The sequence below is a fragment of the Patagioenas fasciata genome, chromosome 11 (genome assembly GCF_037038585.1).
Source record: "Patagioenas fasciata isolate bPatFas1 chromosome 11, bPatFas1.hap1, whole genome shotgun sequence".
Lineage (NCBI taxonomy): Eukaryota > Metazoa > Chordata > Aves > Columbiformes > Columbidae > Patagioenas > Patagioenas fasciata.
Window position 1 is genome coordinate 8,437,285 of NC_092530.1, and position 15,331 is coordinate 8,452,615.

The following is a 15,331-nucleotide window of genomic DNA, read 5'->3' on the forward strand; positions in this document are numbered from 1 at the left end:
CTCTTGGGAATTTTGCTCCCATCCAACATGTTCCCTGGCCACCTAATGACACATAAATAATGCTAATCCTGGCAACATTCGCTGCAGGGATAGAAGTGTACGGTGCTAAGGAAGGTAATGCTTTTTCACACCAACAACTGTACAGAGTGCTTTGGCTCTCTAAAACACAGATGTTCTCTTGAATGTGCTAAATATGTTCTAAATAACCTTGGTGTGTTAGTGTGTCACCCTTAATTGTTGCCAGTTTTGATTCCCTTAAGAAATGGTACTTTGTCTCTCCACCATTTGTGCCTTTTCTTGGTGCTTTCAGAGCTCCTGAATAATTTGACGGATGTTTAAATTTTTGCTGCCTTAGCTTCAGGTCATCACTCTCTGTCCTATCGCCGTGTGAAATGGATTACGCTGTCCCACAGGAAAGGAATTAACAAAGTAAGGGAAATATACTGGGTTACCTTGAAGACAGTTAGAGCCTCCGGTTATGTCTCCTCAGAGAAATCTCTTTCCTAAATTATATAAATGTAGTTGTCTCTGCCTTTCTAGTGCCAAAGTCTTCATTCCAGTGCCCTCTACGAGAGAACTTGCCCAACAAATGGCACAGTTTATTACTGATCACCCGTGATTAAGTTACTTCTAATAGTGCAAAAGAGCGCTAATTTCTCTCAAGAGTTTCACATTCTCTAACCTAAACAGACGTTATCCTTGGGCTTCCAAAGAAAGTTCTGGCTGCTTATACTGTTCAAGATAAAACTCTCCTAAGGATTGAAGCTAAGGTTCTCATAGTCATCTCCATGAACATCAGCTCAGAGCGGCAAAAAAGAGAAGAAAATGCCTTTTACAAGATAGATGATCCAATCAAGAAAAGCTCATCTGGGGCTGATGCTACAAGTCCTTGTAGAAAGGACGGAGAGCAACTAATCCAAGCAGAGATACTGCAAAGAAGCCAACTGATTGATTTGTCTCAGAGCTCGCATTGTGGAGATATGTACTTCAGAACTGTATCTTCCAGTAAAGAAAGAGAAGTATGAAAGACTGAGCTAATCAAATCGCAACGAAAATAAACACAGAGTAAACAACCTCATAGAATGGCTAAGACTTCTGAAAAGAGTTATGAATTAAGTGGCGTCATTGCTGTTCTCCAGATAATCAATGGGTTTTAGCAGCACAGCAAGAAGAAGGGGGCCTTAAAGAAGCCCAAGTCCTAAGAAAATTAATCGAGTTGCAACTCAAACAGATAAACTGCCTGAAAATGAACGAGAAAGAAGCTACAGACTCTTTACTTGTATCAGATGATAAGGGAATTTCATGCACTGTTTTCCCCATAGGAAATAGCAGCCACCTCATCTGAACATATCAACAAAATTATCTGTTACAGACAGGGTGAGATCTACCTTGTAAGGGTTTTGAGAAACTGCAAAATTCCTCCTAATTGTTTTAGGATGAGATTAAGACTATCTATCTAAACATCCCTCAGGTTTGCATTTGATGAGATCTACCTCATAAGGGCATTGAGAAACTGAAAAACTCCTCCTAATTGTTTTAGGATGAGATTAAGACTATATAAACATCCCTCAGCTTTGCATTTGATGCCATAGTGGCACTCGGGTCCTGCAGAGGATTCAGAAAACTGATGCTCTGTGCACCCCTCTGACCTTACAGTCGGTTGGTTGTGTCTGCATCTTGTGTTGGCGTGTAGCCCCATGTCAGGCACACAAGGTCCAGGGACATGCAGGCACATTGCCCCAGTTGGGGAATAAAACTAAAGCAAACCCATCAAAATTACCTGCTGATGCCACTTAGGGCCCCTCTGCAGCCAGCGGGGAGAGGATGGTGCCTCCCTTTGATGCTTTGGATCCCTCGGTGGCGGTAACTGATCCTGAGCACAGGCTGGAGAGGAAATTCCTTCTTAAGATGGTTCTGATGGCTAAAACAAGTTGTCTGAATCTTGGCATGTGGGGTCAGGAGATGAGAGCCCTGTACTGTGATGGACTGAAAAGTGAACACAACTAGAAAGGGAGTGGGTTTCAGAAACAGGCTGCTGCAGAGACAGCAGAGCAGGCTCGGAGGGGTTCAGAGCCACTGGAGCAATGACAGCTCACTGACAATTTGCCTCAGAGACATTGTATATGGTTATATGATCAGAATATATGCATAAATGTGGTGTGTGTCAGACATCCTTGCTCTTTAGACAGGTACCTCTGTAACTGTCCTCTACAAGACTCTTTAAAGGGCAGGTGGCTGCTCTTTGAGGAGAAAGGATGAGATGAGGCTCTTGCTATAATCCCTGCAGCCAAAACTACCTGAAGAAAATGGAACTGTAGGATTTCACACTCTATATGTGGCTACTGGCGCTGCCTGCCAGTCCCACGGTTTGCATGAACAAGCAAAACTGGTCAGCAAATCAATCTTTTAGTCAGCAGAAGGGCTACATTTTTGCCAGTGCTACCCCTCTTTTAACTGTGTGAACGGACTAGGAAAATATGAAATCCATATTTAGAACTGTGAAATCAAAAGAAATTCCCACCTATTCTAGCCAAACCATGATTTACCCTCAGAAGTGCTATAAAAGCAGGTGAGGTCTTCGTCCTTACGCTGGATTTGACTTTCAGTTACCTAATGTACGTCTCTGCGAAGAAAGCAGAACATCCTTTGATGGCATGTTTATGAAGTATTCAGTTTATGACACAAAATTAATAAAAATCTGGAATGGTTCATGTGAGAACCATGACAGTGATTACTACCAAAATCAGTACTACTAAGACTAATAAACACTGATTAGAGTCAAAAGAAACCAATGAATTTCCATAAGATAGCACTTAAGGGAATACAGGCGATCTCTACATATGCCTTCTACCCCTATGCTGGTCCGATGGTAGGTGCTCTTGTCCCATAAGCCTGTACATTGGTGACGTTTGGATTATCATTCTGTGCGTCTGTAATTGTCCTGTCTTCCAAAACAGATCCATTGCTTTCTTTTACATCGATGGGAACTTACAAGCTCCTTCTTCCCAGTTAAAATAACATAACCCTCACAGGTTCCTTGATGTGATGCCCAAAACCCAGCTACAACAGAGACAGGTTTGCATGTGGAAACAAAAAAAGAAGCCACTCTGGGCTACCAGTGCCCCAAAACAGGTTTAAGGGATTATTTCTAAATTCAGCAGCCTCACCTTTGAACATTTGTGAAGAATTTTCCTGCTTATTGTAGCTACATCCAAAAAGTATTGGGGAAGAATGAAAAGAAATGATGTAAGCCGAGATCTGGGGATGAGGATATCCACGTTCCCAACCCAAACTGGACACAGACTTTGCCACATCCTTAGCTGTACGACTCGCTGCGCTTCAGCCCTTCGGTGACAGCTCTGAAAGAGGCATCGCCAAGCTGGTATTTCTCAGCTCCTAAGGAAAACACAAATAGTCACAGAAACACTCACAGACACAGGTCTCCAAAAAACAACGGGCATATAGAGCAAACTGAAATTTGGCTCTAGACAGACATAAACTAAAACAAGGACTGGCGAGATGAAAGGACAAAACAATGAGTGAAACAGAACCTCCGGGGCCTTGTCCTCCTTTTATTTATGCCATCCCAAGACATGCTAGACAAAAAAGTTACACTGAGACAAAAAACCCAGGTTTTTGTTTTCTTTGTGATTATATATGTCAAGCATAGGGATGAGTTATAGACAAGAAATGTGTAATTGTCTGAAATACCCCATTTTGTTGCCTTTGAACCAGATTGCAAGGTATTACTTTAAGGGGAAAAGAAAAAGTCATCCAAAATCACCGTGTTTATTAGAACAAAAAATGTTCAGCACCTCGGGACTGTAATGAGAACAAGAGGTTTATTAGCAAGTCTGTTTTCAACTCAACACTCTTAACTAGTTTCCCACTGTGCTGTTTCCCTAATAGGCCTCTGGATTAAATGCAAAGTTTTCTCTACTAAATGAGGCTTCAGACTAATGGTGGAAGAGACCATGGATTTCAATGGAGAGTTTAAAAACAAGAACAACAACAAAAGTGGTTGTTGTTTAAGCCCTTTGCTGCCCTCTAGTCCTCCTGGAGAATTCAGAGCCAGAAGCAATGGATTAAATCACTAGAGGCTGAACTGGAATTTTCTCTGCGAATCTTGAAGGCTGAGATGGACGACGCAGCGGCACGAGGGACCAACAGCAGAGTAAGTGCTGCGGCAAGTGCTGTGGACTCTGTCTTCCCCCAGTACCAATCTGTCTCTCCCAGCCTTTTCTGGCTTTTATCATACCCAATATTTCATTTCCTTCCATACACACTTGGCTTCTGCGTTTCCTTCGCCTCTACAAATCCACTGCTCCCTCTCTCTTCTCTTCTGCAGTTTTTCCCCTCCATGCTCCGCCACCTACTCCCTTTTTCCCCTTGTGCAGCATCACGTTTTGCCCAGATCTTGCTCCAGAAGTCTTGCACACTCTGTTTCTATCTTGTACACCCGTATCAGATTGTGCCTCAGTTTCTCTGTTGGCAATGCCAGACCTCCGACCCACAAACTTATTATATATTGATAATACTTATAAATAAAAAAGATTATGCCACAAAAGAACTAAGCAATATTCATGACATTTGAAACCATAACTCCTGACTGTTACCTGCAGGAACTATATGGGCAAGATGGATGAAATATTATGGTATCCTGTCCTGTATCCAAAATAGCATGGTCAGCAGGACAAGGGCAGTGATCCTTCCCCTGTACTCTGCACTGGGGAGGCCACACCTGGAGTATTGTGTTCAGTTCTGGGCCCCTCAGGTCAGGAAAGAGATTGAAGTGCTGGAGCGGGTTCAGAGAAGAGCAACAAGACTGGGGAAGGGACTGGAACACAAGCCCTATGGGGAGAGGCTGAGGGAGCTGGGCTTGTTCAGTCTGGAGAAGAGGAGGCTTAGAGGTGAGCTCAGCACTCTCTAGAACGACCTGAAGGGCAGTTCTAGCCAGGTGGGGATTGGGCTCTTCTCCCAGGCAGTCAGCAATAGGACAAGGGGGCATGGGCTTCAACTCTGCCAGGGGAAATTGAGGCTGGAGATCAGAAAGCAATTCTGTGCAGAGAGAGTGGTCAGCATTGGAATGGCTGCCCAGGGAGGTGCTGGACTCACCGGCCCTGCAGGTTTTTAAACTGAGATTGGACACGGCACTTAGTGCCATGATCTGGTCAATGGACTGGAGTTGGACCAAGGGTTGGACTGGATGATCTCTGAGGTCTTTTCCAACCCAGTCGATTCTGTGATTCTGTGATTAAGGTAAGTTTTAAAGAAAATCTCTTGTGAAATACACAGACTCCAGACTTTTCTATACGCTGTCACAGTTCCTCACCAATTTTTCCTGCTTTGCTTTCTTACTTGTACACGGCGCTGCTTGGCCATGGAGGGGAGCACATCAACATGCAACTCTGCTTTCTCCAAAGGGCAGAACACGGGCCATCAGCTCTGCGGTCCAGAAGACTGTTCCACATGCTCCCCCTCTCTGAACAGCCACTGCAGGGAAAACAAACAGTTTACACCAATATACACGGGAAAATACTTGGCTTGATTACTGGTGGCAGTGGCAAGGAATTAAGTCAGCTCCTAGAATCAAGACTTCATCTTCCTCTCTGTGCTCATATTCCTTTTTATGCCTTTATCATATATATATAATCCGAGAGATTGTCTTTGTGATTGTGCACCAAGCACAGGTATGGAAGTTGCTTTCTGTGATGGTCTTTAAATCCCTCTCTGAATCACTGCAGCCCAAAGCAAACTCCCACCCTGCAAGATAAATTCTCTTTCTCTGAGCGAGAAAGCTGCAGCTGCACTTTGAATTCCCATCGATGCGACATCAGCACCAAACTCAGTGATCAAATCAGGGAATCAAGGGCGTTCCTCCCCTTTACCATTACTGCAGCAACCCCTGTTGGGCCAGCAACTTTTAACACCCAACATTTGTATCACCACAAAGATGAAGAGCTTTGGAATGAAAATTAAATTAAGACAAATGCCATGGAGAAATTTTAAACTAGCCTGGGAACTACTGGTGGTCTGCACTGGACATGTAGCAAAAGGACCATTATAAACTTCTATATCACGATTTGAGACATATTAAGGGGAAAAACTTGTTGCGTTTGAAGTTGCTGGAAGGCTTGCTGCTGCTTTCAGTGATCCCAGCTTCAGCCCAGCGAGAGCTGACCTAAATCTAGAGTAAGGCATAGAGAAGGAAACAGATTCAGATTCTAATCTCAGCTCCATCATGGATTTTCTTCATCCATTCTGGTAAATCACTTTTATTACTTCTACTTCCCATTCTCAGCCTGTAAGATAAGCATCAGCTCTTTTTCATAAGGCACTGCAAAGCTTTTTTTTAATGTAAAATACAATGACACCTTCTGATGGACAATTGAATGTATCTTCTTAGAGGAAAACAGCTTTAAAAAGACAGAAAATCTCTCTTTATGTCCACATGAAAAACAAAGTTTCCTTTAGCTGAAAACCGAACCAGACTTCAGAACAGGCTGCAACACATGCCCAGGTCTGCCAAGAAAGTCCTGGATAGACAGAGTTTCAGATTCTAGTATTAATTTTCAAAGATTTTGCATTTAAAGACAAATTCCACATCAGTGTTTTGTTGCTGCCATTATCTGATCTTGAAAGACGGTTGGGACCTCAGTTAGGAATTCTGATGTAAGAATAAGAGTTACTTTTCATGTGGTCTCTGTCAAGCCATTAATCAGCTTAGAAAAGTTGATTAATCAATGTGGAGACTGTTGAGAGAAGGATACATAAGAACTTATAAATTGTTTGGAGGCTGGAAGCTGGTGTGAATAATCAGGCAGTTCCAGGAACGGTGAAGACGAACCTCTCTCTGTGCCCACATGAAAAACTAATTTTCAATTAAGGAAGCTGTACTTAGGGGCACTAGCACGAAATGCTGTACATTGAATTTCTCTTGGGAAATGTCACAATGATCTCATGAAGCCCAAGTTCAAGGCAATTGTCAGAAAGCTCAGTGGGGTAGAAGCCATTAAAAATAAGGCTTCTAATCCTTTACCTTGGTCTTAATATATCCAGACTTGGACTACGAGCTGCACTGGTGCTGTGGAAGTGGGGTGGTACCCTTCTCGCATCCTTTATTTTCACCCCGTGTCCCTTATTCCACCTCAGAGCAAGTCCACACATTCCACAGTCAACACGCACTGCTTAGTGGCACCAACTCCAACCTTTAGTTTATTTCTTTAGCCTGCATGTCGGCAGAACTCTTCAGCAAAGGGAATGAAAGGATTTCTTAAGCCCAGCTTTCCCTCTGCTCTGCTAAAAGCCAGTCCCTGTCATACCAGACCCATACACCAGTGTTTCTCCTGGTTTGGAGAGTAATGGATACAGCTGCCGCACTCAGCAAGCTAAACCACTACTTGGTGTGGAACCAAGCTATATTTGGGTCACGTTTTTAAATTCTTCTCAATTTTGGAAGAGACTTAAGAGGGGTTGGAAGTCTTTTCTTAAGCCCTGAGTGAGGAATAACACTAGCACAGTAATTAGGGCTCAGTTTTCCACTGGAGTAGGATGGTTATAAATTTCCTAGCAAAGTTGTTGTTTAAGTGAATAAATCTAGTGTGCATGGAGAAGCTGTCAGATATTTCTCATTACACGAGTCTGTCAGTAGTTTACCATTTCAGAACCATTTCCTTCCAACTCTCCTTTATGATCTCGGATTTGGAGAGCTCTTGTCAAAACACAGCTCCGCCGACACACTTTGTCCAGATTTACAGCATTGGCTGTGCTGAAATCCTCTGTCCAAACACTCCCTGGGCAGTGAGCGCATTTCCATCCCCACCCACTCCTGCCTTTGCCTCCTGAGCCATGCTAGAGCTCAGTGGTTTCACTTGAGTCACTATTTGAACCATGCAATTTATTCCAGGACTGAAGGGCTTACACACAGAAAGGCAGGTGTGTCCATTTGGCAGGATTCAGGGGTTGATGTGGCTGGAAGCTAGAACGGCATTTCCCGAAAGAGAGAGATCTAGAGCTTGCAGTCCTGGCACTGTGGCTCTCACAGGCTGCCCTGTAGCTGTTCATACTTTTCAGCAGGGCCTGTTAAGACAGAAGAAGGGCTGATAGCTTTAAACGAGAAGAGGGAAGATTCAGGCTGGACATGAGGAAGAAATTTTGTACACTGATGATGGTGAGAGTCTGGCCCAGACTGGCCAGAGAGGTGGTGGATGAACCATCCCTGGAGACATCCCAGGCCAGGCTGGATGGGGCTCTGAGCAACCTGAGCTGGTGAAGATGTCCCTGCTCATGGCAGGGGGGGCACTGGGGGAGCTGGGAAGGTCCCTGCCAACCCAAACTATTCTGTGATTCTATCACATTTAGCAGAGGCACTGGATTTTAATCCCTGCTTCATGAGAAGTTGTTCTTCTGAATCCAGCCTTCAGAAAGTCCCAGCAGCCAAGGACACTGTTGCTTCCATCCTACAATGGAATGCATATTTCTCCCTGGACAAGCTATCGCAGCTGAAATCCTTCTGCAGGCCAGCACGGAGGCTGATACCCAGCGCAGAGGCTGATACCCAGCACAGCTGGCCCTGCAGTATCACATCTCACCTCTCAGAGCTCATTTTCAATCTCGTTATGCTGGGGCTGGCGCGCTGCCAGCTCATCTCTGATGGTTCGGCAGCGGGCGCTCCCCTGGGGTGCACTTTGTTTTCCGATGTCTCTCTGCAGCCTCACACAACACAAAGCTCTGTCACGAAGCCTGCGCAGAGAGCAAGATTTGTCTGCCTACCAGACGCAAACTAGTGGCATGCATGTCAGGGTCAGCACGTCTATGCCAGCGCTGATCTGCCTGGCCTTGTAAGCATCTCTGCTCCATCTGACAGTCCTGTATCTTGGCATGCTGAACAAATCAGAAAATAGCTTTCCTAGAGAGGAAAAATCCTTTGCAGAAGCACAAGCTTCTATTTCACTCTCCCTGTGTTGAACAGGAAGTAAATATGCAGCAGGTCAAATAAGCTGGAGCTGGTTTTAAATGAGTTTTGCCTCTCCTTTCTACCCCCTAGACATGGATCTTCCCTTTTGTGGTATCCGTTCTTGTAGCCCCTAATAATCGCAGTGAAACGTCTGAGAAATATTGTGCATCTGTTACCTGTTCTTCTTGCTGCACTCTCTGCTCACATCCTCTGCAGAAACAGGCAGACGTGCCATGTTGCATGTGTCAAGCACCAAGCAGAAATGGTTTGGGATTCAGCTACCTTAAAAAGGAAAGAAGGCAAAGTTTAGGGGAGTCAAGTCTGGAAGCACACTGCATCCCTTTAAAACAGTCCACAGGATAGAATGATTCATAAAATGCGTACACAGAGAATATTGCTGGAAGTTGGAAAGTACAAATTCCCAATATTCTGAAAAGAAAGGAAAAAAAAAACACAAGAAATTGAACATACTTGGTTTTCTTGACTCACCAGAAGCTTATGGAAGATTCTGTAAATGATGTTAGCATTCCACTCTTGATAAGAAACATGCTCTTTTCTTGAAATGCAGTAGAAAGACCTACTTACCATGAGTATCTGAGATGTGAAAGGCCTGAGAATGCTAAATTAATAGGCTGGTTACATGTCTTAGTAGTGGAGTATACTTGAGCTCCATCACATAGAGTACAAATATAAAATATGCAATATAGAATTTAAAAGGGTATCTCTTTGAGATGATAGGATCCCTCAGATCCTCCACCATGTTTCAGGTCTTGACTGCTCATGGTGTGGTTCATCTCTGTGTTCGTTTGATAAGAGATGGATTTAAATATCAAATCTGGGACTAAACACAAAGTTTCCTAGAGTTCCAAGAGCTGAAAAACTTGACTTGGATTTTCTGAAGAGCACCTCAAATGGGCTCTTAGTCTGAAAAATCAAGATAAGAGAGACCAAAAGAACGACCAGCAGGCTAAGACTGGTAATTACAACCCTGTAATTGATTGCATCCATAGCCTTAGGCAAGGTACTTCAGCACTTTGCAGGGTCTGAGAGTTAAAGAGGAGGAAGGAGCAATGAGCAGCTTTTTGATGTGCACTGTCACTTGCCATTTCATGTGGATAAAAGAGTTACCAAGCACTGATGGACTGGTTGAGTTTAAAGTACTACAGAAATCTCAATATCCACTCTAAACCCCCTGCAGACCATTGTCCTCCTGATCCGTTTCCTTAAGCAAGAGTAGAATTTCTTGTGTGGTTGCTATTTTCATCTTGCTATATATTAAACTTTAAAAGCATGCCAAATGAACGGGGGCAAAGAATGCCCAAACAAAGAAACAACCAAAATCATACAAAAGCACACTATCAGCATCGCTAGGCCTAGCCAAATTGCTGAAGACCTTCCAGAAGTAGTGAAAACTAAATCTATGCTTCAAAACAAGAATACAATTGTTTGCTTAACCAGTTATTGATCCGGTCTCTTTAAACTCATTACTTAAACTATTCCTCCTGATGCGGACAGCAAGAAACAAAAAAGAAATCATATGTCATCATAAATGGTAACAGGCATCCTGAAACTCGCTCCTCCCAGCCCAGCCCTTAGGAAGGGCTGACATTGCACCCATTTTCCTCCTCTCTCCCTTTCTGCTTCCTCAAGCTCCAGCTCTAGTACAACTGAGCAGCACATCAGCCTCGGCGTGCACATTTATTCCCTTTGTAGCAAACTACATTTGTTGCATAATTTATGCCTTAAACATCTTTAAAAGCAGGCACGTAGTGATGAGAAGTCTAGCTTCACTTGGTTGTATTTTGTAACGTTTTTAGCGGAACAAGATATTGAGAGGCATGCAAATAATTTTAACAAGCTTTATTGTACTGCGGTTACTGCTCACAAAAGGGGGTGGAGGGATTGCACTGTCAGATTCAGATATTCCTGAGAACACATTTGTCCCCTGACCAGTGACACCACCAGCCCTGGGATTTACGTTAGCGGTGCTGAAAGCCTCTGGGCTCAGCTCTGCTGGTGATTCAGCAGAGACTATAGAAGTTTCAAATACAGAAGACCCCGGAGATTCTGAATACAAATCCCTTTAAGCATCTCAATACTTGACTCACTGTTTCCATAGACAGCACTAAAGTGTCTGAAATATACAGAACAGCCTTACAGCTGTAGAGAAATGTAAGCTCTACTGAAAACTTATTCACCCATTTTTCAATGGTGGGAATATACTTTTAAATGCATTTGTTCTGAACTTGGCAAGTCTCCTTCTCTCTCCAAAATCAGTTTGTGTTGAGATTGCTGTGAACAGAATTAATGTGGTCATTTGAAAAACTGGCAAAAAAGAAAATCCTGCAGCTCGAAGACAGTCAGGTTTGCAGATGGAAATGTGGACAGCCTCACCTACGTGGTCACTGGTTATAGACACACACACCATATCCCACAGCATCTCCTGGAGAAGCTGCAGCTCATGGATGGTGTGTCTCTGATGGACGAAGAAGCGGCTGGAGGGCCAGGCCCAAAGAGTTGTGGTGAACGGAGCCCAGTCCAGTTAGCATCCGGTCACGAGTGGTGTCCCCAGGGCTCAGTACTGGGGCCAGTTCTGTTTAATCTCTTTATCAATGATCGGGATGAGGGAATTGAGTGCACCCTTACTAAGTTTGCAGATGACACCAAGCTGGGTGGGAGTGTTGATGTGCTGGAGGGTGGGAAGGCCATACAGAGGGATCTGGACTGGCTGGATTGTTGGGTCAACTCTATGAGGTTTAACAAGGCCAAGTGCTGAGTGCTTCACTTGGGTCACAACAACCCCATGAATGCTCCAGGCTGGGGAAGAGCGGCTGCAAAGTGCCTGGTGGAAAAGGACCTGAGGATGTTGGTGACAGCAGCTGAACATGAGCCAGTGCGTGCCTGGGTGGCCAAAAAGGCCACCAGCATCCTGGCTTGTATGAACACTGGGGTGGCCAGCATGACTAGAGAAGTGATTGTGCCACTGTACTTAGCACTGGTGAGGCCTCACCTTGAATACTGTGTTCAGTTTGGTGCCCCTCATCATAAGAAGGACATTGAGGTGCTGGAGAGAGCGCAGAGGAGGTAACAAAGCTGGTGAGGGGCCTGGAGCACAAGTCTGATAAGGAGCAGTTGAGGGAGCTGGGGCTGTTCAGCCTGGAGTACAGGAGCTGAGAGGAGACTTTATCACTGTCTGCAACTACCTGAAAGGAGGTTGTAGCATGGAGGGTGTTGGTCTCTTCTCCCAAGTAGCAAGTGATAGGACCAGAGTAAATGGCCTCAAGTTGTGCCAGGGGAGGTTTAGATTGGATATTGGGAAAAAATTCTTCACAGAAAGGGTTGTCAGGTGTTGGAACAGGCTGCCCAGGGCAGTGCTGGAGTCACCATCCCTGGAGGGGTTTAAAAGGTGTTTAGACAAGGTTCTTAGGGATATGGTTTAGTGCTAGAGTTGGGTTAGGTTATGGTTGGACTCGATGATCTAGAGGGTCTCTTCCAACTGAAATGATTCTTTGATTCTATGGGCCTTTGGGAGAGCACTAAACTCACTGACATGGTGACAACTTTTTAACGAAACCCTCAGGTGAACATACCATTCAGATAAGTATCCAACTGTTCCTACAGAACATTAATCACAAGATACTGATTTGTAGAGCAGGGACCTTGGAGATCATTCTTGGAATGTGCAAACCATCTCAGAAATTTCTGAATCACTAAAAGATGTGGACTTACATTTTCAGTTTCCTTCATCGCTTCCACTTACACCTTAAGCACGAGCTCACCCTCCTGTAATGAGACTCAGATGTGATGAATTATTATCACAAATGTGCACCAGCCCTGAAGCAGAAGTCAGCTAGTTCTGTAGTGCTGGCATTTAAGTCACAGGATAATATTATTCTGGATTGGTTTTGTGAAATACAATTTTGAACCTTGTCTGAATATGAAATAATTAGATGTTTAATATTCTGACATATCTGTGGCCACCTATGACTAGTCTGTCTACAGTGACTGGAAAGATGTGATGTGGAAAGATCTGTCTACTGCCAAAAATTCCACTTATTGCTGCTCGTCTTTGCGCGGAATCTCTCCAGCACCTTGCTGTTCCCATTTAAGACACCTTAAACAACATGTCAATTGCACTGAGACGTGCTGCAAACACGGCTTTTCACCAGTTCTGTATCAGTTGGCCACCTTAGAAAATTCAGTTTCAAGAGAGAAGAGTGCTCATTTGACAGTCACACAGACAGGTGACATGCAGCCACTGATTTTAGCCCATAAAAATCATTCTCTCCTGGAAAGTCTGCAGCAACAACCTCCAGCAGCCCATTAACCTTACCTGGGCTCCAGGATATTCTTGAGACTTGTTTTGAATGCTCACTGATAACGATAGCCGTTTGTACAATGCACATACACTTGCTTTCCTTCTCTGTGTTGTTTTCTAAACACTTATTTCTCCAAAGCAGAGGGGTGGCAGCCAGGCAGAGTTCAACAGCCATGTAAGTTGTGCCCTGAAACACAAGTCTGAGAGGAAAGGGAAACAAATGCTCTGCATTTTCTGTCCTTCTTCAAGCCTTGCCATGTGTCTCAGCAAGCGAACAGGAAAGGACTCTTATTTCATTTAGTATGCCGCTGTGTTATCACGAGATTATTCTCTACCTTTGTAATGTCAAGTGCACCAGCCACTGCGTCAGCGCCTTGTCAGGGAGATGATCCCCAGCTTGTGGATCTCCTGAGCCTGCATTTCCACCTTGTATTTAACTTTCAATCTCTAATTGATCTGCTACTCCATGCTACAACCCCTACCTAAGTGCAACAAGAGCTTTGTCTTTAGCAGCAGTATATCTAGACACACAGTTTACAACAATACCTCGTGTTTGCTGTGTATGACGCAATTTCAGACCATAGCTTTACACATTCCAGTAATTTTAAAACAAGATGCTAGCGTATATAAATGCTTTTTCATCCACAGAACTCAAAGCATCTTGTAATATTTAATATTTAATGTAGAGCGAGAAGACTCAATTAAATTCTTATACTAGAACTGAAGGAGATGCCACAGCAGCAACCATCCAACGTGGCTTCACAACTCCACCTGAAATTTTTCCAGCAGCAACAAGAAATCGAGTTTCCAGCACTGTACAAGACAAGTGACAGACAAATAAATTAAGTAACTTGTTCAAGATCATCCCAGAAATCAGTTTCAGTGCTGGGAACAGAATATACTTTGCCTGCTTTCCTGCTGTTTCTTCAATGACCGCAGCAGCTCCTCTACGAACAGCCTGTTTCTCCTTTGTCTTCATGTCCTCCCAGCTCCTGCCTTCCCTGCCGTACCCTCCCCGCTTGGCCGCAAGGCAAATGATGCAGGTTGAGCAATTTTAACCACCTCTCCAAGTCAGCCCTTCCAATTCCTTAACCATTATTTCCCCAGCCACATGCTCCCCCTGTCCTACCCTGCCTGATGCGGCTCCCGTAGTGACATTTCCCATCACTAGTTTCTCCTCCTCTTCACTGAGGTCTCTGTTGCAGTAACAAGTGACCCTGAACCAAAAATCTGCCACATGAAGTATGAGACAGTTGTGGAGATTAGCATTGTATCCTGCAGCTCTGTTGATGGTATTAAAAATTAATTTGTCTCAATATCTCAGCAAAGCTTGCCACTGGAAATGAGGAATGCGTTCTCTTCTGTTCTGTTCCATACAAGCTTTATTTTAGATTTATACTTGAGAACAGAGCTGACACGCAGCAGAAAATTCAAATTCCGTTTCTCCAAGGACAGACTCTTTTTGGCTGTCATCTACAAGCCAGTCCAGCTCTAGATCCCAGAAATGATCCGTTCACAGATGCTTCATTATAACAGCTGGGAAGAAATCAGCCAGAAGGTTACAAAATATCTCAGCTAGAGCTGCCCTTGCCTGTCAATCTCATGGTAAGAGAAGACCTTGGATGTTCAAATGGAAAAAAATTGGTTTCAGAGACTCAGCAGCTTGCTGGGTCCTGCAATATATCCAGAGGCAACAAACCATGTCAGGCACGCAAGTGTGCAAGGGCTGAAGTGATCTGCAGGAGAAAATCAATACAGACAGACCTGTGTTAAGTAGCCACATGAGAGATTAGCACAGATTAGTATCTTAACGAAGAGAATCTTTCGAGAAACAGGGGAATAAATCATATTTATTACGCTTCATACTGTCCTCTGAGGCAGAGCTCACCTAGCAGAGGTGATGTATTTCCTTAGATTTCCCCATAACATCCGTGATCTGTGAAACATGAAGCGGCTGCGTTGATAAATTCTTTGACAGAGCTAGATTGGAAAGTTAGCTTTGCAAAAGTAAATTGTGTAAAGCAGAAGAAAAAATGTGACAGTCCATGATGGGGCTA

General features: G+C 44.0%; 1 protein-coding gene across 1 annotated transcript in view; it reads right to left on the reverse strand.

The window, feature by feature from the left end:
- Positions 1 to 5,345: 5,345 nt before the first annotated feature.
- Positions 5,346 to 15,331, reverse strand: part of LOC139828832 (uncharacterized) — a 30,367-nt gene continuing 20,381 nt past the window's right edge. Inside the window, exons 7-8 of the mRNA XM_071813395.1 lie at positions 9,133 to 9,238; positions 5,346 to 5,493 (exon numbers count right to left, since the gene is read on the reverse strand). Of these exons, the coding sequence (XP_071669496.1) occupies positions 9,158 to 9,238 (81 nt within the window). The 3' untranslated portion in view covers positions 5,346 to 5,493; positions 9,133 to 9,157. The remainder of the gene's footprint in view (positions 5,494 to 9,132; positions 9,239 to 15,331) is intronic.